This window comes from Symsagittifera roscoffensis, chromosome 5 (genome assembly GCF_963678635.1).
Source record: "Symsagittifera roscoffensis chromosome 5, txSymRosc1.1, whole genome shotgun sequence".
In the NCBI taxonomy this organism is placed as follows: Eukaryota; Metazoa; Xenacoelomorpha; order Acoela; family Convolutidae; genus Symsagittifera; species Symsagittifera roscoffensis.
In genome coordinates this window covers 63,441,935-63,466,894 of record NC_087066.1, presented here as the reverse complement: position 1 = coordinate 63,466,894, position 24,960 = coordinate 63,441,935, and the positions used below count along the sequence as shown (strand labels likewise).

At 35.7% G+C, this 24,960-nt stretch overlaps 3 protein-coding genes across 4 annotated transcripts; all 3 read right to left on the bottom strand.

Annotated features, from left to right (window-relative positions):
- Positions 1-5,587: 5,587 nt before the first annotated feature.
- On the bottom strand, positions 5,588-8,030 carry LOC134847024 (ubiquitin-conjugating enzyme E2 variant 1-like). The gene is made up of 4 exons (XM_063864510.1): positions 7,811-8,030; positions 6,951-7,120; positions 6,689-6,811; positions 5,588-6,506 (listed from the first exon to the last, which is right to left on the bottom strand). The coding sequence occupies exons 2-4, from the start codon at positions 7,104-7,106 to the stop codon at positions 6,357-6,359; spliced, it is 429 nt and encodes a 142-aa protein (XP_063720580.1). The 5' UTR covers positions 7,107-7,120; positions 7,811-8,030; the 3' UTR covers positions 5,588-6,356.
- Positions 8,031-12,888: 4,858 nt separating this feature from the next.
- On the bottom strand, positions 12,889-13,718 carry LOC134846822 (WW domain-binding protein 4-like). Its single transcript, XM_063864218.1, has one exon. The coding sequence runs from the start codon at positions 13,711-13,713 to the stop codon at positions 12,889-12,891; it is 825 nt and encodes a 274-aa protein (XP_063720288.1). The 5' UTR covers positions 13,714-13,718.
- Positions 13,719-16,200: 2,482 nt separating this feature from the next.
- Positions 16,201-22,765, bottom strand: LOC134846223 (delta-like protein B). Of its 2 annotated transcripts, XR_010162789.1 has the most exons (3): positions 22,307-22,765; positions 19,555-20,399; positions 16,201-16,350 (listed from the first exon to the last, which is right to left on the bottom strand). XR_010162789.1 is itself a non-coding variant. In XM_063863487.1 (2 exons), exons 1-2 carry the CDS (start codon positions 22,540-22,542, stop codon positions 19,874-19,876), a joined length of 762 nt encoding a protein of 253 aa, XP_063719557.1. In that variant the 5' UTR covers positions 22,543-22,765; the 3' UTR covers positions 19,545-19,873. The 2 variants fall into 2 exon arrangements, 1 of the variants encoding a protein (XP_063719557.1); XM_063863487.1 differs by lacking the exon at positions 16,201-16,350 and having other exon boundaries at positions 19,545-20,399.
- Between the last annotated feature and the right edge of the window lie 2,195 nt (positions 22,766-24,960).

The following is a 24,960-nucleotide window of genomic DNA, read 5'->3' as shown; positions in this document are numbered from 1 at the left end:
ACGATTGTCCGACAATCAAACTTTTCCAAAGAAAAATGTTTCAATCTGAAAACAAATGGGCTCCCGGTCGTAATCGAAACCCAAAATACTTGCCACTACAAACGTAGACATCAACTCTAATCTCATTGTACATAAGCCGTCATTGGGTTTAATGTGATGAAGCAAGCTCTTTACATCTCAAATGCGAAATCTAGGTAACGGAAAGAAAAAATGAATTGGCAAGAGTTTTTCTCTATCCAGTTATTAGCTCCTCAATAAAAGCTTACTGATAGTCAAGTGTGGGAACTTATTAAAATTATATTCGCAATTGAGATTCCGAAAAATTCAAATTTTTTTTTTCTGTATCGAGAAAAACTTGTCTGAAATTTTCCGCTTTTCAGACTAAATAACACAAGAAATTAATTCTCCTGCGATTTAAAGACTAGCGTATATAAGAACTGTCGTATTTAAATAAATCCATCAGAATTTACTGAAAAATAAAACTTCACATAAAAAACGGGAAAATATATTTTTGAACATTTCATGAATTTTTTTACTTCAATCATTGTCTTCGGAACATTGGTCTCTCAACCGGCTATCAATGTTGCATATAGTGGCATCTGAATTTAAGCGCATTAACTCATATTGAATCATCTTTAGAGCCGTATGTGGGGTGGGTCGGTCGATATAATAATTTATAATTTTCCTACTTAATAGTGCAAATAATTTTCGTACTTCATTTTTAGTGCAAATTTAGAGTGAATAAACTCTCCATCGCTGTTTTTTCATAATGATCCATCAGAGGAAATAATATAAAACTACTAACAATTAAAACTCTTCTAGCAAACTCAAAATCGGTTATTGTGAAGCGCTAAGTGACGACACTTTCGATAGCAATGAGCCTCTGCTTTTTCAACTCCAAAATAGCTCCTTAAGACAGTTGGAACAACTTGAATGAAACAAAAAACACCAAAAATGACAAATATTTTGAAAAACTTCTACCTTTGAGTTCCAAAATACAAACTGAATTTTTGAGCTCTTCAGATTTCTCGAATCTTTTATAAATTGGTTTTTCTGAGGTAAAACTGACCCCTGTCTAGAAAAATAGAATTAAAAAAATATGCTGAATAAATTTTTTATTTGAATCTAGTTTTTAAGATTAGAACAGAAGACCGTAAATTGCCTTAAACTCTACACAGAGGCAGAGCGGAACTAAAAAAGGCATGTCAAGTAAGTCGACAGAAAAACTAAACAAAAAGTCGCTGAGCCGTAAAATTTATCAGAAAAATCAAAAAAACAGATCACTAAAACTTTTCTTCTGAAAGTAACAAAGAGATATACCGCAGGGGCAGATTTAGGGAGTGCGCGGATGACACCCCCCTCAGGGATTTGACCCCCAGCTGACCTAAAAGGTCCCCCTTTGGTACTTTTTAAGAAATCCAGAACCCTAAAATTTTTCTAAAGGCGCCAAACTATACTAACTTTGAGGAGAGCGCGCGCCAAAAAACGCGCTCCCCCTCCACCGCGTTTTGGAAAAAAAAAATTCCAAAAATTTTCCAAAAAGTGCCAAAACAGCAGTGCTTTAGGAGAGCTCCGAAAATCAATTTGGTCGACCTAAAAAAAAGTAGTCAAAATTTTTCAAAATCCGCAATTTTTCAGAATCCATTTATTCGGGCGATAACCCTATAACTTGTTCTTCGATTGAATTCTCAGTCTCAGATTTGGTACCATTGTTCTAGAAAAAAAAACAAAAAAACTTCCAAAACAAACAAAACGTAAAAAATGGTCTTTTGATCAGTCCATCAATGTTTTTTCTCAAAAAATAAGAGCGTAACCAATCTGTAGAGAAAACTAATAGCATAAGTTTTTTTTCGATCAAGCATGATCGACAAAACGTGTCTTCAAAAATGATTGAGAATAAAAAAAAGAAAAAAGATAAACCAAATTTTTTTAACGTTTAGCACAACAATTTCATTTTTTTTACAGAATTTTTTTGCCATACAAGCGCTAAATGAATTATCCACAACTATTTTTTTCTATGGTAAAACCATTTTTTTAAAATCCTGGAACAGTAAATTTCAATATAACGAATGCTACTCGATCGCGTTAATAAAAACCAGGTTTTATCAAATTGGACAATTTTCAAAAAAAAACTTTTATGTCGTTCAGTGAGGTATCAAACTAAACGGTTCGACCATAATTCGAGCTTCAAAAAGTTCAGTTAGTCGTTGTCGATAAAAACAGTCTTAATAAATTTTGCACTTCATTTTTAGTATTAAATTAGAGTGAATTAACTCTATATCGCTGTTTTTCCATAAAGATGCATCAGAGGAAATAATACAAAATAAATGTTCTAAGGAATTAGAACTTTTCCTAGCGAACTCAAAATCGGTTATTGTGAACTGATAAGTGACGACACATTCGATAGAAGTGAGTCTCTGCTTTTTCAACTCCGACATAGCTCCTTCAGACAGTTGGAACAACGTGAATGAAACAAAGAACACAAAATAATAACAAATATTTTGAAAAACTTCGACCTTTGAGAGAAACTTCGAGAATTTTTGAGCTCTTCCGATTTCTAGAAAATTTTATATATTGGTTTTTCTGAAGTAAAACGGACCCCAGTCCAGAAAAATAGAATAAAGAAAATTTTGCTGAATAAATTGTTTTATTTAAATCTAATTTTAAACTAAGCTTTCTAATTGCACATTAGTTATTGAAGACCGTAAATTGCCTTCAACTGCACACAGAGGCAGAGCGGAACTATAAAATACCATGTCAGGTCAGTCGACAGAAAAACTAGACAAAAAGTTGCTGAGCCGAAAAATTTAACAAAATGAAAAACAAAAAAAAACAGATCACTAAAACTTAGCTTCGGAAAGTGTCAAAAAAATAGGTATACCTGTTTTTAATTAAAATTAATAGTGAGGAAAAACATGCTCAAAAGTATAGTCGTCAGCTGCAAATTGATTGATATCTATTGGCCAGATATGTCTGTCGGCAAATAACATTCAAGTGATTTTGTTAAACAAGTTGTTAACCTGATAAAATGTATTTCCCGAATTGATATCTCGATAACTATGAATATTGCATCTAAATCAACATCAAATAAGAGCATGGTGTTCAAGTTTGCATTGAAAAAGTCAACCTATTTTAAACGATACAATTGGACAAAAATTAATATTCAAAAATCGTATCAGATTTGTAAACATCAAAATGCGACAACTTACATCAACCAGTATCAATTAAAGGCTTTCTTCAAATCTCCAGAAATTCCGAAACTGTACAAAACATACCTTCAATCAACTCTTCAGTAGGAAGTTTTAGTTTATGACACTGCCAGTAAAACGGATAAAAACATGAATGGTCTCAGAACAAATTCATCAGAATTTTCATTAAAAAATTAATATTATGCCTAAAAATTAGAAGAATGTACTAACTTTACTGAAAAAAATAGCATATTAATAACCTATTTAAAATTTAATGTTTAATTATAGAACACAAAAAAACAAGCTATAGGACAATTGTTTTTTCATTTTCCTCAAATTAATGTCATTTTTAGTGAGTGAACTGATTCGGGAACTAAACGATAGCGTGTAAAATTAGCAAACTAGGCATGATGGCGTGATCAAAAAAGACTAAAAACCAAAAAAAAACTAAAGAAAAAAACGTTAAACAAAATTTTTTCCAACGTTTAGAATGATAATTGGGAGAATCCATTCAAGCAGGGAATAACCCTATAACTTGTTCTTCGATTGAATTTTCAATCTCACATTTGGTACCACTGTTCTCGAAAAAAAACCAGAAATTTTCAATCTCACATTTGGTACCACTGTTCTCGAAAAAAAAATCCAAAACAAACAAAAACTAAGAAATGGTCTTTTGATCAGTCCTACAATGCTTTTCTTCAAAACGATTGGAGGGTAACCGATATATAGAGAAAACTAATAGCACATAAGTAAAATTTGGCTGTTTAGTTTTAGAGAAACGTCAGAAGATTCCAAAAAACGGTTAAAACTTCAAACTGAGACAAACTCTATATCTCTTAAAATGATATGCAGTCATTTATACAAGAAAGGATTCCTGACAACGGTTCTGATTATTAAACCTTTGATCTCCAATTTTTGGCATGGTGGTTTTTGAGAAAGGAAAAAGCTTCCAAGAAAAGTCAAAGTTTCATATATTTTGACAGTTTCTGATGCCACAAAGCTTTGCCTGCAAAAACTAGGGCGTGGCAACTTATGCAGGGGAGATCTCAATTAACATTTTTTTGTCTCAGATTTTGGTAGGGTAATTTGAGAAACTGAAATGAGAAAATGAAAAATTTTCGGAGGCTGTCGGGTAAAGGAAAAACATAGCCAACTGACAGTTGAAAAAGAGTAATGAACGCAATGAAACTGAAACAAAAACAGACTAGTATTTTTTTTTTTGAAAAAACTTCAATTTTTGAATTCCCAAGAAAAAAATAGATGGCTTTAAAGTTCTTTGAAATTGTAGAACAATTCATGATGGACACCTTTTTGTTAAAATTAACCCAATTTGAGAAAATTGGATCAATAGGCAAAACTTTTATTTCACTGGGATATCTGATAAGTAATTTCCATTTCGAAATTAGAAGTCAATCACAATTTTCGTACCTTAACATTTTTGCTCTTCGATAGTGACTTCCTTTTAATAATGGACTTCCTTTTAACAATGGAAATGCACTGAAATTAAAAAGAAATCAAACCGCGAAAAATCAAAATTGAGCGCGAACAAATTTTAAGACTGTTTCCTGAAAAAAAAAATCGACTAGCAAAACATGCAACACACAGAGTAGCTAGCCTTAGCATCGGGCTTTCCACCACTTTTGAGAAAAAAACAAGTGCCACCATAGTAGCGCCAATAATTGCCACTTAGGCTGGAAAAAAGTGGCCTTGTAGTAACACACTACACTTTGCACGTGTAACTACTATAGTTACTGGAATGTGAACAAAGATCAACTTTTCCTGAAAAAAAAAACAAATGACCTTAAGATGTCAAATTCAACTTCATTTACTGAAAACAAACAAAAAAAATACTCAATAAGTATTCAATAAGTTTTATTGAATACTCACTCCGTTCATTGGCACTTTAAAGTAGCAGTTTTGAAATTTCCTGAAATCAACTCGCCTAACCCAAATCCTAGATCACCCTGTCTCATACAATCGTTTTCACACATCGGCTGACAACATGAGAGTATTTGAAGTAAGTTTTGCAGTTGGCATAGGAAAATTTGCATAGCTCAAGTTGTACAGCATAAAAGGCTGGCATGTTCTGAGATCAAGATTGGTGTTTACTTTTCTGAAAAAAAAAAATGTTTTATAGAAAGAAAATTGAATTGGTTCATGTCATTATCAAGCCATCTTCCAGTTCACAATATAACAAAACGCCTGAAACTGAAATTGCAATTCATTTAGTAACGCACGAAAATATTTCAGCTGAATTGTAATGCGAGCAGTCATGACCTCGATACTTCAGCCCTCAAAGGTAATGCAAAAATATTGAATTCCATACAAAAATAGTATTAATAAAAGAGGTATGACGTTCACATTAAAATTTAACCGTATTTAGCACTTTATTATCAGAGAATAGGCATTAGACTACAATAGCAGACCTCTTTAGATTTCACTGAAATTTAAGAAGATAAAAACTATCTGTTGTTCCAAATACGATGTTTAATTATCCCTACAAGGTCCTTTGGCATGGTCAGTGAAGTCGATTTGCGTAACAAGAGAAGTTCTAGCTAGAGAGACTACTTATGTAATCCAGCGCCAGATAGTGAATAATTATTAGTTATTCAATTCTGTTTTATCTACTAGCTTTTTATTTTCAGACAACTACTTCTCGGAAGCTAACAAGCTAAAACTGGGTACTTTCATTTCACCGAAAATCTCCTGGTCCACGAAAAAATAAAGAAGTAGTTATCAAATTGTCAAAATAAAAACTGCTGGCATTTCAAAATGAATGAATTAAACGTTACCTATTTTCATACTCCAGTCTTCGTTCTCATCTTATAATTGGAAAATATCAGTGGAAGAAAGCTCAAAATAGTTTCAAAATGATCACAACGGAAAACAAACAAATCACTCCGAGAAACCTAATAGATCGCACCAATAATTTTCCCCATACCATCATGACTTCGTTGAATGGGCATTTTCTCTTCATTTCAGTTTTGCTTCAAAAACATTTTTGAGACGTTTTGATTTTTCATTTCTTCGACGATATCGGACCAGTTACCATGTATTAGGCTCCATTAATGAATGGTCGTCATAAGGAAGGGAGTGGTAGCTGTTGATAGCGAGGGTTTGAGTGGGGCTAAATGTGTGGGGGGGACTGGTGTTGGTTATATGCTGTACTCATTGTGAGTATGGGGGTGTGCCCTCTGCCGGCTGCTGCAGTTTAGCGTTCTCTTTGTGGGACATTTGGCTGCGTATGGACTCTAAGGCCTTCTTAATCGTGTACTCCCTCCTCCAGTTGCGCAAACAATCCACCTTCTCATTCAGCACCTAGTTATAACCGAATCAAAGACCAATTATAACTATAACAGTTAAGACTTTTATCCGCAATAGACTAAAAAAAAACTTTTCAGCTCTTTGCAGAAAAAAGAAGTTGACTTCCTTTAGTAATTGAGAGACAAAAATTCCAAAACAGTTCAGAGAAGAAATATAATGAGCTAGTTCAATCATACCTTTCCTTTTGAGTCTACGCAAGATAGGTTGATTCTGGTATTGAATGAGATAGAGGGCGGCTCGTCCGGGTAATTCTGCGAGCACCTGATGTTCAGACTGTAGATACGCGAGTCAAACGTCGTCTACAGAAAAGTATGTCAATTATGATAACATTTTACCAAATGATAACAGTTAATATTTTAACTTTGAGGGGTCTCTAAATACATAAATGGCGTCTCTACATCAAGGGATCTATGAACAGCACAAAGTATCTCTGCCTACCTTTGGTGGTCCGAAGATGCTGCCGACCCATTCCCGCATGTCCATGTCCTCTGAGTCCGCCAGTCCCCATGAGATCATCGGATCTCCATATTTGATCGACTCTTCGTGTTCATCCAGAAGTTTGAAGCTACGAGGAACGTTGGTCGATTCTGCCATTCTGCTGCTTCTTTCTAATTATATTACCCATTGTTCCTAACTCCCACTATTGAATACATTCAGCTTCATGATTATATTAACTGTTTCACAAAAAAATTCAAGCCAGATACCAAGTAGTATGATACAGCTAGGAACCACGAATTTTTGAAATATGCTGGAAAAATTGAAACTCTCATTCAGGGGGCGGATTTAGGGAGGGGCGCGGACGCCACCCCCACTTCAGGGATTTTACCCTGCTGACCCGAAGGGTCCCCTCTTTGGTACTTTTTAAGAAATCCATTTTTGTTGAAGGACCCTAAAATTTTTCTAAGGGCGCCTTCGGCGCCAATATATACTAACTTTAAGGGGCATGCCAAAAGAAACGCGATTTTTTTTCTGAAAGTTTTCCGAAAAGTGCCCAAAATTTTCCGAAAAGTGCCCAAGTTTTCCGAAAAGCGGCGCGAAGATGCTGCCAAAATTTGGCCAAAACAGCGTCGTTTCAGTGCTTTTGGAGTGCTCCGAAAATCAATTTGGTCGACCTAAAAAAAGTCAAAATTTTCGAAAATTTTTTGAAAATCCGCCCCCCTCGAGAAAATCCTAGATCTCATCCTGCTCACATTGTTGTCTCAGGTTTATTTAACTTTACTTTAACTGTTGAAAAAAAATTAATTCTGTTGATATATTCCCACTTCTGAGCTAAAAAAAATCTAAAATCTAAAAATTACTTGATCAAGGGAGATTGTTTCCAAGGACGAACAGCCAGAGAATGACTCTTCCGTATTCTTAGTCGATGATGGCAGTTACAAGAGTTCAGAGCCACAAATTAGTAAAGTCTAAAGTTGGGTACAATTCTGGTACAAAAAAACCAGTAGTAGGAAGACAGGCAACGTTTTCTTGTGATATAGTGCACTAAATAGTTAAATTGAGAATCCAGCTCAAACTATCTGAAATTAAACTGAACATCATAAGCAACTAGATTATGAACTTCCTGAAAAATCGACAATAGACGGCTGGAGATAGCTTTTAAATAAAGAGAACAAAAGCATAGCCAACAGACGGTAGGCAAAGTACAAATGCGCTTAAGCGAGGGAAGAAAAGGTGAGTTTTTCAATAATACCAGAAGCGTGACTTTTTTTCAATGTACCCGATGATTGAAAATTGAGTTTTGTTTTCAATTCTGATTAATGTTGCATTTTTGTTCATTCTTTAAAATTCAGCCACAACGTTTTCCCTCAAAATATGCATAACTGATCAACGTAAGACGTTTAATCAAGACCGGATTAACCCACGCGCTACCCCAGCGGAAAAAGAACAACAACTTACGACCCGTACGGGTCATTAATCATCATAGGAGTCCTTATGTGTAGATTCATGACAGCCTACGTAAACGTTCTTTTCGACTATCGAGCAAAGTAATAGAATATATAAGCCTGGGGTGGATTTTTATTCAGATCAACTTCCAAGATCAAAACAATATTCAGATCAACTTCAGTGATAAAAACAATCAATAAAAAAATTCCCGGTGAAGATACCGACCGCCTCCCTGAGTTCAACTGTATTAAGATATTTTCCTGCGATCATTTTGGTGAAATTATGGGGTTAAAAAATTGCAAGTTTGGCTATGTTCTGAAGTAATTTATTTGCCCTTTTCAGCAGTTATCTATGATAATGGAAAAAATAGGCACAAAATATTTAAGCGAAACGAATTCTGCCGCTGCGAGGCAAACTAATTTATTCAATTACCAATACGACTGAAATTCATGGCATTCAACATTTTTTAGCCTCTGAGGAGGAAAAACAAACTGAGTTCGAGTTTTATAGCTTCTCAAAATTTTCTTTGCCAAAAATTATTCCAGGCCACTTATTCCAGACCAGAGTTTTGTTCTCAGGCTTTTCTTACTTCCAAATTAATTATGTCACAATAATTGTTCATTTGTTCTATTTTTATCATTTTCTGTCGCTATTTCAGCTTCCCCTCTGTTTCCGTGCTGATTTGTATATTAGTTCAACTGATATGCAAAAGTTAAATCAAATCGGAGAAAATTTTTTTTCTGAGAAAACAAAAAAATTACACCAACTTCCTGAAAATTGATATATTGGCATGAAAGTAATTTGAGGACTAATCATATACATGTACACAGAGACGAAGCTGCGGTTTGCAAACACTAGCGAGAATACGACAAAAAGCAGCTAAAGCGCAAAAGGAAAAAGTAGAAATAAGCCTCGAATAAGTATAAATTCGACTGCCACTCGGATTCGAACCTACGACCTACTGCAACCTCGAGATTATGAGTCTCACGCACTAAACACTCCGCCACGTTCGCATAACTAATGACAAACACAGAAAGCAGAAAACAGATGCTATGTAATTTCCAGTACTACAGTGAAATTTCCATATAAATGAACACATACAATGAACACTAATATTTGCGAGTTGGGCAAGAAAAAAAAAGTTCGTACTGATACACTGACGCTCGCATGCTCACCAGCATGAAAACAAACGCCAGACAGGTTGAAAATAGTCGAAGAGCTCAAGGAAAACTGAAAACTTATATCTATATAAAAAGTAAAACCAAGTCGAGTTAAACGTCTATTTTCAAAACAATCACAGGAAAAATCGAGACCGCTTATTGCTAAACAGAGACGATAGGACCACACCCTTTCTGACTTCTCTTGAATCAGTCGTCGAAAGATTCTATGCTATTTGCACAGCAACCAGCTATTCTTACTCAAATGTGATCCAAATGTTTCAGACAAAACTTAAAGACTTTACTAGCACCGCGTCTCCTAACTATGTCATATCACATAATTTTATACAATTAGTGAAATCTGCGCGTACGAGGTTTTGAAATTACCGGGAAAAGTTTTAATCGAGAAAGCCAAACTGAAAACTTGCAAGAAGCTGCAATTAAACAAGAGTTAAACACAATATAAACAAAAAGAAAACAAAAACAGAAGTTAGCAATACAAGGAATTAAGTTCTCCATAGAATCCATAAAATTCAGAAAACAATAATATTGTTGCGTTGTGAATTATTTCCCCGCCTGGGTCAATTTCTTGAACGAGGCTTCTCTAATTCAGTTAAATAGTTTCAGTCATAAATTTCTGGGCAACTATATCTTGGGGAATACTTTATAATGGGACATGCTTTGAAAAAGCTTTTCCGCTGAATTGAACAGTTAGCTTCAGATAATCTCTTGCTAATGGGAAGAAAGATCTACCCGAGATACAAAAAAAGAAAGATAGAAGAGAGGGGAGGAAGTTGGTCTAAATTTAACAAATTTCGACTTATCAAAAGATCCATGGGACCTATGAATTTAAAACTTGTTATTGTTCTCCGACTAATGAGACGAACGATTAGTTGGCCATAGCAGTTGATATTTAATCGCTCTAACAACCAAAAACTGAAAAAATGTCTAAAGCAAAATTCAATTAAAATCCAGTAAAAACAAATAACCATTTAATAAGCAAATCCTACAGAATGTTCCGATCATAGTCCTTAAAATAGGAAACAAAGTTTTTTTCAAATAAGCGTGTTTTTTTTCTGTGTGGTGTGATTAAAACCTCAAAAAAAATTAGAACATAGGCAATTTCGCAATTCATGGTCACATAAGCAAATTGGAGATAAGTTTTTGAGCGAAAAAAAGAAGAAAAACAAAAACAATGCAGAATTTTTGATCCTCAAAATGGCGCCAAACACACCCAGAAAAAAATTTAATCGACTAAAACTAAATTTTTACGACCTAAATTAAGCATAACACAGAGGCGAAGCTGAGCTTCTCACCACTTGCGATGCAAATATGAATATTATGAGAATCGAACGAAAAAAATCGAAAAATCATTTTTGTCAATAAAATTTGCAACAAAAGCCCAAAATATCCAAAACAAAAAAGCCTGCACCAGTAAAAGATCTAAAAAGAGCTTTGTGAATGCTATCCAGAAGCCAGGTTTTCAAAAAAGTCCTTTCTGCTACACTAAGCAGACTAAAATAATCAGAAAGACAATGATCAAAATTAGCCAAAATTTTCTTTTTGCAAGAAAAACAAGTCTCAACTAGAATCAAACTCCCGGGCTTAATCGTCTCAAGAATACTCTAATTTGCAAAAAAAAGTTCCAGCCGGATTCGCACCGCAAATCTTTGCCATCTCAAGCAGTTGCTTTACCTCTAAGCCAGATAGTTGCTTGAATTTAAATTGTAATTACCAAGCGGTAACAACAAAGCCGAGAAAACCTCCACAGAAACCCATCAAGCCGGAAAATCTGAAAAATTCGAAACATAAAAAAAAGCCAAGTTCGCTTTCCTCTCAGAGAACACACACACGCGTTAAAAAAATTTTCGGGCGTGACGACGCAAAAGAGACCACTAAGTCGATATTAATTAGGCCGATAAAAAAGACGAAAAAAAAGAAAGAAAAAAGTTAAATTTTAACAAATCGAGCTGTTTAAATTACAACCAATGTGAAAAGCAAACCTTGATTGGGTCAGTTTTTTAAGATGCTAATAACAACTGTAGTTAAAATTGTTTGCAGCTACAATAAACTATTCTCAGATGTGGCAACTAAGACGACAAAAAAAAGCAGACAAATAATCGGCCGAAATTTTTTTGAGCCGTTTGAAAACAATTTCCGTTCGATCAATTACCCTTTGAAATTAAAACTGGTCCTGGTTAGATGCGAACTCAAGACCTTTGCCGTCCCAGGCGTATTCGTTGCCACCAGGCTAAGCGTGCAAGAGACACTACAATATTTGAATCCTTTATGAACCAAGGTACCATCAGTTCAATGAGACAAAGTTCTATACGGGAAAAAAGTATAGTACCCAATAATATGCTATTGCAAGCCTGCTCGCTCGCTTTACACGCTTGAAATTAAATGAAAAATCAGAACTTTCAAACCGATTTTTATCGAAAGTGGGGAAATACTTTGCAAATTGTTGAATGTCGTTCGAATCACGACTGAAAGATCTTTAATATTAAATATTTCTCAAATCACTTCGACGTACATTTTAGGTAGCTGATTCTTCGTAGAAAACAAAAAAAAAAGAAAAACTAAACAACAGTCTTCTCCCAATTCTGGTTGCCAAATCTTTCGAAATAGTCCTCTTTAGGAATAACTTTACTGTATCCATTTTTGGCAAACCAACCTCAAAAACTTTCTAAAGGCACCTTAAGGCTAATATAACTAATTTAAGGGGAGAGCCAAAAAGTGCCTCAAACGATTTTGTTGGCCTGTTTTTGTAAAAAAAAAATTGCCAGCGACGCAGAAACTTTTCAACAGAATAGGGTCCTTACCCCCTAAAAACCGCCCCTACCCCCTAAAAAATTCTGCGCACGTCACTACCCGAATACAAAGTTCATACAGACTTCCATTGATCGGAACAATTATATTGGTTCTGTTGCATAAACCTACACAAGTTCATAATGTCACAATTTTCTTAATTTTTATAAATTTAGGACGACATTTCGTAGTTTAACGCAGCCTGCGTCAATGAAGACTTTCTGCACCTTCTTTTTGCAGTTGGCTGCCGGTCACCTATATCGTCAACTGCTACTCCAAATTCACTTCTTGTTTCGGGACAGTTTCACTCGAATAACGTCTTTTGCTGACGTTACACAATCAACACTCTCTGTTAGAAATCATCTCTTTGTTTTATATTTCTGTTCTTGTTTCCTCCAAATTTTCTCTTCTTAAACAAACTTGAAGCTTCCTTCTTAATTCCGTTTTCGCTTCCAAAATCATCTTCACTCGGAGAAATCTCAATTTTCTTCTCTGTAATTTGCAACTTTTCATCTCTTTCTTCGTCTTCAATGTGAAAACAAATGCGAATTATCAGTTTGTTCAGGCAGATCCAGCTTAATTGGGAACTTAGTCGAATCTGATTGGTTATCATTTGCAACCAATTGAAAAGATCCGTAGGCTAGTTCGCGTCCCTTCGCCCCTTCTCTTGCTTCCATTTTAACTGTACTACCGTTAACTTCCGCGCTACTGCGGTACCCCGTAACTGTTGAAACATCCCGAAAAGCACTACCTTTTTTCTCGGGTTCAGATTTTTCGCCGTCCTGAGATTTCGTTTCTGCGACAGCGACGTTGTCGTGTACCTTCATGATAACTGCGTCCTCCGGTTTGACCCAAGTTGTCTCGTTAGTTTCTACATGTATAAAATAAGGCTGACCCGAGTTGGTTTTAAACTCAAACCACTCGGGCTCCAATGAGTTTTCTGGTTCATCATTCGGTTCCATTTTTGGATGCTTGCTAAACTTCTTGCTACCGCTTTTCGAATCATGAGTTCGTTTTTGTTTCTGACCTTTCGCATCTGGATTCTGATTACTTTTTCCCGGACCAATAGAAACACTTTCGAAAAAGGCAGGCGCTGTAGATGATACATTTCCAAGGTCCTTTTCATAAGCTTTGTTTGCATTTTTCTCCATTTGTTGAAATAGTTTCTTGGCCTGAACTTCCTCCTTTTCCTTTTTCACACTGGCTTTATGGGACGATGAGATCTTCTTTTGGACCATCTCCTTGTGGCCTTTTCCATTCTCGTGGATGCTGATTGAAATTTTGTTGTCCGCGAGCCAGCATTTGCAGAAGTCGCAAAATTTACGCGGATTTGATTTCCAGAACTCGGACATTTCTACTACCTGAAAACAAGATATTCATTGTCAATCAAGTAACGAAGAATACAAATAAAGAGATTCAGTTGCTGTGCTCATGAAATTATTAAATAATTTCTAAAAAAAATATTTAGTCACTTTATTTGATTAAAACGGCTTTACTTTTATGATTTTGCAATCAACCTAGTCCGACGATTCCTAGCTTGGCCTAAAAAAACACTAACACAAAGTTTCTCCAAGACCATGTGAATTTTAGAGGTAATTAATTTCTCTTATCAGTTCTTAAATTCAATTCAATTCGTGAAAAAATTGAGACATCATTTATCTGAGAGTCATTGGTTCTTAACTTAGTTTCAAATCAACAAGCCAATTATTAAACTGAAGTTGGACTTTTTGAAGATGGGATTTCAATCTCGCTGTTAGCAGATTTCGATTCCGATTCTTTACTGCCTTTAGACTCTTTCGTGCTCCCTTTGCGCCGTTTTTCCTTCTTTCTCTTTCGCATTTGCTTTTTCAAGAGTGGTTCAGCCTCGCTGCGTTTTTGATTTTTCTCAAGTCTTTTCGGATCTTTTTAGGACTTTTTCATATTTCATACAGGGTGACAACTTTTTTAAGAGAAAAATAGTGACTATGACAATTTTTGAACTTTTTGTCGACCTTTTTTTTAGGTCGACCAAATTAATTTTTCAAGCTTTGCCAACAAAGCACTAAAAAGTGCCTGTTTTGGTTGAAGGCGCCTTTACAAAAACTTTAGGGTCCGTCACCAAAAACTGTTGTAAATAGTGACTTTTGGTGACCATTGAAAAAATAGTGACCAATAGTGACCAAGTGGTCACCCTGATTTCATATTCAGCCAAGCAAAAATCTTAAATTTATGTCTTCTTTGTCTGAATTTTAAAATCACAGTGAACTAAATTCATTTGTCTTTGAGGTTAAAAAAACTTTCGCTCCAGATGCAATCAGTTCCTTTGAGTGGTGGTTGTCAAACAAAACTCAACGGACGAACAGAATAGCAAAAAAGTCCTTTTAGGTGTCTGTAGATCGCAAGCAAAGCTATTAACAGAGCAACTAGTAAGACAGATCCAACAATAAGTAGCCAAGGAGACATCGCAAGAGTCTGGTTGTACTCATTTTCACTGAGATTCATTTGTCTCATTTCAGACTAGATCCTTGCAATTTATGATTCGGAAAACAAAAAGAATAAATTTGATTATTTAAAAACGATTAAAATTGACATGACATGTCGATGTGCGCCTAGAAGTGATAGCTATTATTTCAGTATTTTCTATTTTATCAGAACTGATAGACAAATTCCAATTTAATTATGCAGTGCAAATTTCTGAAAAAAAAATCTGGAATCTCAAATGAAACTTTTTCCGGTGCCACTGCTTTGTTCCAATTTGTCCTAATGACCGCTCACAAAAGTGGCCATCAAATCCCTTGGGACACACGCACGAGACTACAGATGGTACATAGGAGGCATTTTCCATGCGGATGTTGTTTCTGTTCACATGTGATTTGTATTTAGGACATTGACCTTCGTTTTCACAGTTGTCGTCTTTACAATCGAAAGACGAACTGATCCTGCGAATAGTATTCATTTCAGCTGTGATTTTTCAATTCCCCTCAATAAAACATTAACGCTTAAATCCCGCCTACATAGCCTGATGTTTTGCACTTTTATCGGTTCTCCCGCAACAAATGAAAAATGAACCTTGAAACCGGCCACTTTAATTTTGTCCTTTCATCTGCATGATTAACTGCTCCCAAAGCATGTGAACTGCCCCCCCCCCCCCAAGTACACAGACATTGCCACAACCACTGTTTGAAGGAAGAGACGACGCGAAAATCACCATGTCCAACTCCCAAATTAAGAGAAACGAAATTACCGACCAAAAATACGAAAAAAAGCTGCAATTGAAAAAATATCTCGGCGAAAATACCAATAATCGTTTAATATAGGAAAAAAATATGAAACAGATAGTTGAACTCAATTTTCAGGCCGTTTTCAGAACCCAATAGACCCTGCTATAATAGAATTCCGCTCCGACTTTTAACGTCAAAATCAGCAAAAAACATTTTGCACCAGCAAAAATCTAGGACAAGAGCCGGAAACTTTTAGATAACATCTTTTGATTCATCCTTTAATTATTTATACACGTTGTGTAAATACCCAATATTCAACATTTACACGTCAATCATAAATTTGAAAAAAAAATTTGAGATAATCGAATGAAATTTATGATAGGGCTGGGCGGTATTTTTTTTTATTTGCCCCCGGCCTGCTCAGTGCCACTGGTTTACAAATAGCAGACACCTTTTCTTATACCTTCTGCCATTGGGGGAACCGAAATCCGAACATTTAAGTTTCAATTATTTTCCCGTTACTCGCTTCACAAAGGAGCTGAAGCAACTTTTAGGTGAATTTGTTTTCGAACGAGAGTTAAAAACCTGGAATAGCTTGTTGGTTTTCATAGGGTTCTACTATTGGTAGATTTCCTCCAATCAGTCTTACATGCAGTTGGGTGTTGGCTTAGTCTGGTCTTGAGTCCATCCCACTTCACACTCGCACAAATATACACTAGGGCCAGAGGGTAGACAGAGACCATGGAAGCCACAGGGATTGTCCAAGCAAGGTGAAAGAGACACGCCACGCTGCTTTCATTCATTTAAATATTCCTTTTATTCATTTAAAAAATCTCTAAATTAAAAGTTAAACCACCTACTATTTCTAAGTTTCTGCGCAGTTTTCTACAAAATTTTTAATGTTTTTTTTATTACTGAGAAACAGTGTTGAACAATTCAAACGACTTTTTTTCTGTCTGATGAATTTCAGTCTTATAAACTTCAGCAGAGCTCTGAACATTCTATGATTAATTATAGACGAGGGCCCTCATTTTGAAACACCAACTGTTCGATGAAAATTTGCATCTCGTTTTATTAACAAAAAATCAATGCGGAGTTTCGCATCTTTTGCGATTCAGCGTAGGCGCACTGCAAGCTAGCGAATAGAAAATAAAAAGGAAATAATTGATCTTTGAACTGGAAAAAATCGAACTTTATTAGGAAAAATGATAAATTCAGAAAAACAGCCAATCAACACAACCGCTATCATAAAATAAACATTCAGTACTTCTGAAACAGCCACTAAGCCGACAAAAAAGAGGGTAGACGCCTATTGAGCCGAAACCAAAAAAAAAGCCATTAGAAGTTGCTGTCATAAAAAGTTTTGAACGGTTCAGTTTGAATTTTTATATCACTGAATTATTCAAAACAACAATAGGCAATTTCTGCGTTACGTTGAGACCAACAGTGAAGGAACCTAGTTTTTAAAGACCAAAAATAAAAAAAGTTCAACATGCGACACAGCTGCATTACAAGTTATTTAATAGACAAAGAGACATATTTTTCTGGGAAGACGATAACTTAATTTAAGAAATGTTATATGTTCAACTAAAGCGATTTCTACAGTCCGCCTGAGAAAAAATAAAGTATCCTTTAGCAAGCGGCAGCTAAGTCCACAAAACTTGTATCAACTCCCGTTTAGTGTGTCCAAGTGTAACTGAAAGTAAAACTAACTGTAACTGAAACTGGCTAACTGAAACTTTTTTCCCTAACTGAAACTGTAACTGAAACTGGAATTACCGCAATCGGCTAACTGCAACTGTAACGGAATTAAACATTATCTTCATTTCAGTTGCAGTTACAGTTGTTCCGGCTATATATACTCGACGTTGCTCCATTTGTGTCACTTTCCAGATCAACATGTCAACGACGGGAAGAAAGCGTAGCAGCTCTGTTCATCAGTTTTTCGTTGTTAACGAAACTAAAACCACCTATCTCAGTACGGACGCCGACTGCACGTTTACGAGCCTCGTTAAGCACGGTCCGACGAACTTGAAACTGCACATCAAGAAGAAACACCCAGTGTGGCATGGGCAAGTTGAAGCAATAGAGGCAGAGGAGAAAAGAACGAGAACTGAGGCCGCTACTGTGCAGACGCTTGACATATTCGTGAGCATTTCTGGGGCTCAAACATGTTCTGGGGCTCAAACATCCCAATCCCAACTTCCCAAAAACGACTATCGACAGCGGCATCTCAACGAACTGCTTGCAACATACGTCGCCGTGTGTCCCAGAGCAAGCGCGCACAAGATATCTGACAAAAAATACGGCTTCGATAACGTTATCAAGTATGTGAGTTGCGGCAAATTCTCTGTGCCGTGCAAGCAGACAATTTGCAACCTCTGTTTGAGATCGACTTGAACAAACACGTAGAATATGTGCACAAATTTTGGCGCGCTCGCTTGCTGACAGCTCCAGAACTATCCCACTTTGCTTTGGCGAACTTGTGTTTCAGTGGTGCTGGTGTGGGAGTTGAACGTTTATTCTCGGGTGCAGCTATACAAGCAGAAGGGCGCCTAAGAGTTCTCTCAAACAGCGCGCTTCGAGAACGCACCCTGATTGCCTCCAACCGTCAGTGGCTAGATTGAACTTTGTTAACCACTTTGTTCGATACGATAGCCACTTTGTTCCTTAAAATTTGTAATACAACTTTGCTCCTTGTTTTTTTTTCTAAACTGAAACGTCAAACTGAAACTGTAACTAAAACTGAATAGAAATCCAAAAAAACTGTAACTGTAACTGAAACGGAAAGGCAAAAAAAACTAAAAACTGTAACTGTAATCATAACTGAAATGGCAATAAAAATGATTCAGATACTCCCGTTGAGCCCAAAACAAAACTAATCTTATAAAATTCGAGCTTTATAATCGCTGTAACTTTCAAAACTGAAAAAATTTCAATTAACAGCCTTAGCATTAGCTGTACTTGAAAGCTGCATATTGATCAAAGTGAACACTTTCAAAATGCACACAATTTGTCGCAACAATATGTGCGCCGCAACAATATTTGCGACTTAGGTTGGAAAATAAAATAGTTCATACTATAACACAAGCTTTACTTGTGTAAGGATTATATTAAGAATTACTTCGAAAACACCGATTGGGTATACTCATAGGGGTTTGTTGGGTATAGCAGTTGAGTTATAATCGCTGTAACTATCAAAAACTGAAAAAAGTTCAAAAACTAACTTCAACCAAATTCCAATAAAATCAAGTATAGCCCCTTACTGTGTAAATCGTAGAATGTTCCGACGTCCTAAAATAGCAAAACTTAAATCGACTCCCGTTGAGCCCAAAACAAAACTAATCTAAAAAAAGTTTTGGAACTGAAATTTTAAGGCTCATCCCTATTGAAACATATAAAAGCATGAGCAATTAATTTCCATCCAAAATACGCAAAAAGAGATAGCTTAATCGAGAAAATAGGGTGATACCCTTTACAAAAAAAATCAAAATCAGAGTTGATAAAGTTAAATGTGAATTATTTACCCGCCTGGCTCAATTTCTACATAATTTGTTGAGCGACGCACGCCAATTATAAGTCTAGACACGTCAAAACACCTGCAAAATTAATGAAAATTGCGAGCACCAAAAACAAAACGAGTGGCAATAAGCCGACAAAACAAACAGACAATTCACAGGCCGATTATTGATTTTGAAACACAATGTTTCCCGTTTGAAAAAAACCAGGTCCTGATCAGATTTGACCTCAGGGCCTTTGGTTTTATTTACGTCACTGAAACTTGTAGATGAAATAGTACCTGGCATACAAAAGCTTGAACACGAAAATATCTGAAATTTTTTTTACTGCTGTACGAATTAGAAACGTATGCCCTATTAAAATTAATGCCTATAGCGCAAGCTCCACTTATTCCAAAAACGTGATTGTAAATTTATTAGTCCGATCGAAAAAAAAATGAAGATCGATGAATGAATGCAGTCAAAAATTCTGTACATTTTTCTCAATAATGATAACTTCTGCTATATTGCTTGACATCAGGCTCTTTCTTAAATCATGACACATTGCTTCAAACTTGCAAACTATAGATCAAAAATTGGAACTAATTTTGAGACTTAAACAAAATCCGTCAGTCCCAGATAATCTGCTTGACTATTAATGCAATGAAACCTGGGTTATCAACAAGTCTACTCCATTGCAAACCAGAAACAATGATGGCAGCTTATTTCAATTCAATTTTACTTGGTTGCCGTTGACACTAAGGCATTGATCACTTTCTGATTTGCTTGAATAAGCACTTAGTGAATTCACTTTTCTAGTACTCATTGAAAGCTAAAGCAGGCGCTCCATGATTAGCCAATGGGGTTCTTGTACTGGGTGCCGTAGACACATTATGACCTATCCCCATCTCTCCTCTTGGAGAAGCTTGTGGAGACAGTAACGACTTTTCCTCGTCAATAGTCGACTGCGACGAGCGCAATGTATCTGCACTTTCAGCTTTCTGCTTGTTGAACTTGAACGCTTTCGCCGACTTCGTTTTTCTGGCCGCATTTCTACGTTTCACACATTGTACCAGACATATCAACGAGCAGACTAGCAGAACACCCGAAACAGCGACAACAATACCAATGATAGTTGAAAGAGATACCGGACCCATTCGCGACCTCAATCGACCCCCAACCCATTTGGAGGAGCTTCCCGATTGACCTTCGCCAGCATGTTCACACCATCTGCCCATGTAGCCAGGGGTGCACTCGCAATTCGGGTTATCGGGGTCATTTGCGGGACACTTTCCCCCATGTTCGCATAGTGAATCATGACATGTTTTCTCGTCGTATTTTCTAAACACTGATACTAAGTAAAGAAACAGCCAATCATTAGAAAACACAACTCGGATTGCTTGCTGGTAGCAATCGCAACGAAAGCAGCCAAGGATTTCCAAGCAGCCAAAATTTCCAAGGCAATCGATTAACATGTAAGTTTTATTGGAAACCTAAGGTATGAAAAATAATAGGAAAATGCGTGATTTTCTAAATTCGATCAGCGATTGCAATTCAATCCAAAAAATTGAAGCATTTCGATTTGATTTCCTTCTATTATTGAGTTTCTTTGTAAATATGGATGAAAATATGGCTGAACTTAATCTAAGAAAATAACTTTGACTGAAATCATTACTCGAATGGAGCTTCTTAACTTAATCTTAAGGCGCCTATCACCATGCAGATTTTTTTTTAATTCAAAAAATTCTCGAAGATAAAAAATATTTCGGGCAATAAAAACTATATGTTACGTTCTCAATTTCGCCCAGTATATACTGGAGAAAAAAGTGACGCAACTAAAAAATTTTCAGATCTTTTACATTTTGCTTCAAAAAATTTCGAAAAGTAAATATTTATATTTGACTTGTAATGCTAACACGTTTTGCTCATAGTTGAAACCGTTTGGGTGAATTAAACAAGAAGCAACTGAAGCATCGTATTTTGAAACATCTTACTTCAGATGAGAAAAGTTTTCTTAACCCAATTAATCTCAACACAAAATATTTGTCATTTTTGAAATTTGAAGTCACTTTCTTTAGCATGTAATCAAAACGATTGAAAAAATGAAGAAAAATAATTTGAATCAGAACCTTAAAAAATGAGCTATTTTATCAGCAAAATCAGTTTTAGGTTTCAAGTCATTTTTCTGCTACCTCAAAAATAAATTGGGAATGAATAACTGAGGGCAAATATGACACATAGAAGAAGCGGAGCTTTGCATCACTTGCAATGCAAAATTGAATGACTATGATAACCAGCAAATAAAAAGGCAAAATAAAAATTGAAAAGAAAAAACTCAACAAAAAAATCGTTTTTATGTCAAAAAAATTATAGAAATTATAAAACGACAAACAGTTCCTGAAAAAAATTACCTGCACCAATAGAAGTTTTACAAAGAGCTTTCAAAATGCTGAAAAAAGTCGAAACTTTCTGCGGGACCTAAGCCGACTAAACTTAGCAGACACGAAAGTCCAAAAATAGTCTAAAAATTTCAGTTACCACAAAAAAACCCGGCTGGAATCGGACATCTGTCGTCTCAAGCATGGGTGTTACAACTGCGCCAAATCCACAGAACACTCGATGTGTTTAAACAGAAAACAACATCCTAAACTCTTTAATAAACAACATGAACAAAAGTCAAAAATTAGCAAAAAAAATTTCTTGAAAACCGGAATTCACTAAATGTTTTTAATTTGAATAAAAACTGCCTAAATTTTAGGCCAATTTGGTGCTGCGGCAAATAAGTCGATAAAAGAGCAGACAAACAGAAGTCCGGCAAAAACTTTTTGACGCGCGGAAAATTTTCTGTTTTAAAAAACAGGTCCTGGCCGCATTCGAATCATTGACCTTTGTCTTAAAAGGCAAGCGCGGTAGCTCTACGCCACATGAGCGAATGAACCTCAGACTTTTGATTTGATATGAACCAAAGGTAAATTGATTCAACGATTCAAGTGACTCTGTTAAACTAGTTGATAATCCTAAAAAGGTCTATACAGGTCTATACCGAGGTTTACGTTAAATCGGGAGTCCGCTAAATCGAGATTTGACTGTATTCTAATTGCGAGCGTAATGATACTTACTTAGCACATGCTATTAAGTTTAGCTTCCCTTTTCTTCTCTTAAAGTTATATCTTGCGCTTTTTTTATTCTCCAGGATAGAATTTTTTTTCATTTTAATGTAGCGCGCATCCTTTCAGTTCAGCACTTACTTGCAGTTAGGTTGTTGGAAGTTCTCGTCATCTGTCCATCCCCTCTCGCATTGACAGGCATAGCCGAACCCGTTCCCCAAATCAGCACATGTTCCCTTCTCCCCACAGGGCTGGTCACCGCATGGATCCCCGTCTCCCTCGGAGTTTTCTGCCGATTGAGGTTTGCTGGATTCAGAAACGGTTGTGCATACAACCAGAAGTAGAGCTAAGATGACGTTGGAATAACTGGCTTGCATATTTTATGAGTAACTTATTTGCATACTTCAGAAGTAATTTGGATTCATTTTCAGCAGCAGTAATTTCCGGTTTTCATTTTTGTTTTCAGTTGCAAATTAGATCTTCTTATGCAATGGATTGATTCAGCGTCTCGTCAGCTCAGATAATTCCAATTCAGTTCAAGTCACTCTAATAGTTTTGAACTGTGCTTTAAAAATCTACTCGTTCACAATTACATATCGATCATTTATAGTAAATTTGTAGCTAAAAACTAGTGCATAAACTTGAAATAAGACAGATGTTTTACCATTACGTTATTCTGAGCACAGAGTTTTGCTGTTATCTTGCCCACTGTTCAAAACGGCGACTAGGGACTCGTACGCGTTAGCGCTACACTTATCTATATGTAACAATTGCGATTTTGAATGCTAGATTTTATATCCATGCACCGTATATCATTTGAAAACTTGATCGGTTTCTTTGTTTTTATTTAATTATGAAGTCAACTGTTGGTAATTATGCCTAATTTAATCGCGCACAAGTTTTAATCTAGTTTCTCTCATCACAAAACGGACAAAAAGCGACGCAAATCTAACAAAAAAATCCGTTTTTGTATTAACGTGGCCGAAACTTCAGTCGTACTTCCCAGATAGCCAGCTTCTCTTATTATTATTCACATTGCTCTTAAACTTCAACGCTTATTAAAACGACTTCTGCAACAGAGCTGAAGAGGAGCTTCGCACCACTTGCGATACAACCAAGACCTTCGTACTACTTAAGACCAATTAATTCGTTAAAAAAACTGATAAAGCAGCACTATAAAAAACAAGGATAGACGCTTACTGTGCATTCAGCACAGAATTTTCCAATGACCAATCATAAAAAATACAAAAAAAAATTTTTTTCGAATTTAAATGAAAAAACGAACAAACAAATCAGAAAAAATTTCAGAATGTTCGCGTTTTTTTGAGATTCATTCCCAAAATTTTACTGAAAAAAACTCCAAAAAGGAGTTAAACTAAATTTTCACAGCTTAAGCCCGCTTGCTCCTTTATTTGCTCAAAATTTGACTGAAACCCAAAAAATTCGAACCGTTTTTTCCCGACATTGAGAAAACTTTATACAATTTGATGTCGTTCAATTCACCACCAAAAGCGCTTTAATATGATGTATTACCAGACCAATTCCAATAATCATTTGTAGTACCTGATTTTGTGTGAAAAAAAACTGAAACACATCCGTTTCTCCCCCTTTGAAGTTCCTCCCTCTTTTCAGTGGTCAAAACAAGAAGTAACTCAGGCTCACTTTTTTAAAATTCTTTGCTTTCTTTTTAAAACTTCAAGTCGAATTTTTGATTCATCCTAATAGAAGTCTACAATTTTCTCTTTCTTATGCGAAGGAAATGGAAATAAAAGATAAACAAACTCAGTTGAAAAAATTGTCGGTTGAAGAAACAAAAAAACTCGTTTTTCAATTTGCAGAAATCAGTCATCTAAACCATAGGGAGGGTTCAAGCTAGGGTTCAACAAAGATCACAATGGAAGAACTAACCTGAAAAACGGAATTGAAAAGACTAACACAGGCGAAGTTGCACTTCGCGTACATAAGCAAAAACATGGCCGATAACGCTACTGGGAAAAACTGAAAGAGTAAAACTTTGAGGCTACAAAATTTATTAAGCAACGCACCCCAATTATGAGTCTACTTATTTGCAAAGTGACGCAAGCCAATTATGACGCATTAGCAGTATCAGTCAATTTGAAAAAAAAATTACCAACTAACATGCCTCAATTTATAGAACGGACGCATTTTAACAAGTATACGAAAACATTTATTTAAAACATCCGAAACTGACCAGGTTCGAATCCTCATATTTTGTTGCAGGTCTCATTCACTACCTCTACGCTACATATCCATGATACCTTGAAGCTAGAGCTGTTTGTAATATAAAAGTCTGGGTTAATATCCTTAGCATTGGCTGTACTTAATAGCTGGTTATTGATCTATATGAAAACTTTCAAAATGAACACATTTTGTCGCTACTATATTTGCTTCGCAACAATATATGCATCGCAACAATATTTGCGACTCAGGTTGGGAAAAAAGACAATTTATACTATAACACAAGTTTGGTTTGTGTAAACAAAAAACTTATTAGAGTCAAAAACTTTCAAACAATAAAAAAAGCCCAAGACCGACTAAAACTGTGAAAAGCTATGGAATCAACCCAATTAGATCAAAAATAGCGAGATCAACAAACTAATTAAATTACTGACACAGAGGCGAAGCAGATCTTCGCACCACTTGCAATGGAAAAAAATGTATGTCTAGAAAAAATTTAAAAATCAGATTGGAAAAATGTTGGAAAATATTTTCGAAAAGTTAACTAGAAACGAAATCAATTTGACTCCAACTGACGTTTTAAACTGGTCAGCTAT

Coding starts and splice junctions, on each gene's coding strand:
- LOC134847024 (XM_063864510.1), bottom strand. CDS start 7,106: ATGGCAGAATCGACCAACGTTCCTCGTAGCTTCAAACTTCTGGATGAA. Junction 6,812..6,950: donor GCATCTTCGGACCACCAAAG/GTAGGCAGAGAT, acceptor ACTTTTCTGTAG/ACGACGTTTGACTCGCGTAT. Junction 6,507..6,688: donor GCGTAGACTCAAAAGGAAAG/GTATGATTGAAC, acceptor GGTTATAACTAG/GTGCTGAATGAGAAGGTGGA.
- LOC134846822 (XM_063864218.1), bottom strand. CDS start 13,713: ATGTCCGAGTTCTGGAAATCAAATCCGCGTAAATTTTGCGACTTCTGC.
- LOC134846223 (XM_063863487.1), bottom strand. CDS start 22,542: ATGCAAGCCAGTTATTCCAACGTCATCTTAGCTCTACTTCTGGTTGTA. Junction 20,400..22,306: donor TTCCAACAACCTAACTGCAA/GTAAGTGCTGAA, acceptor ATCAGTGTTTAG/AAAATACGACGAGAAAACAT.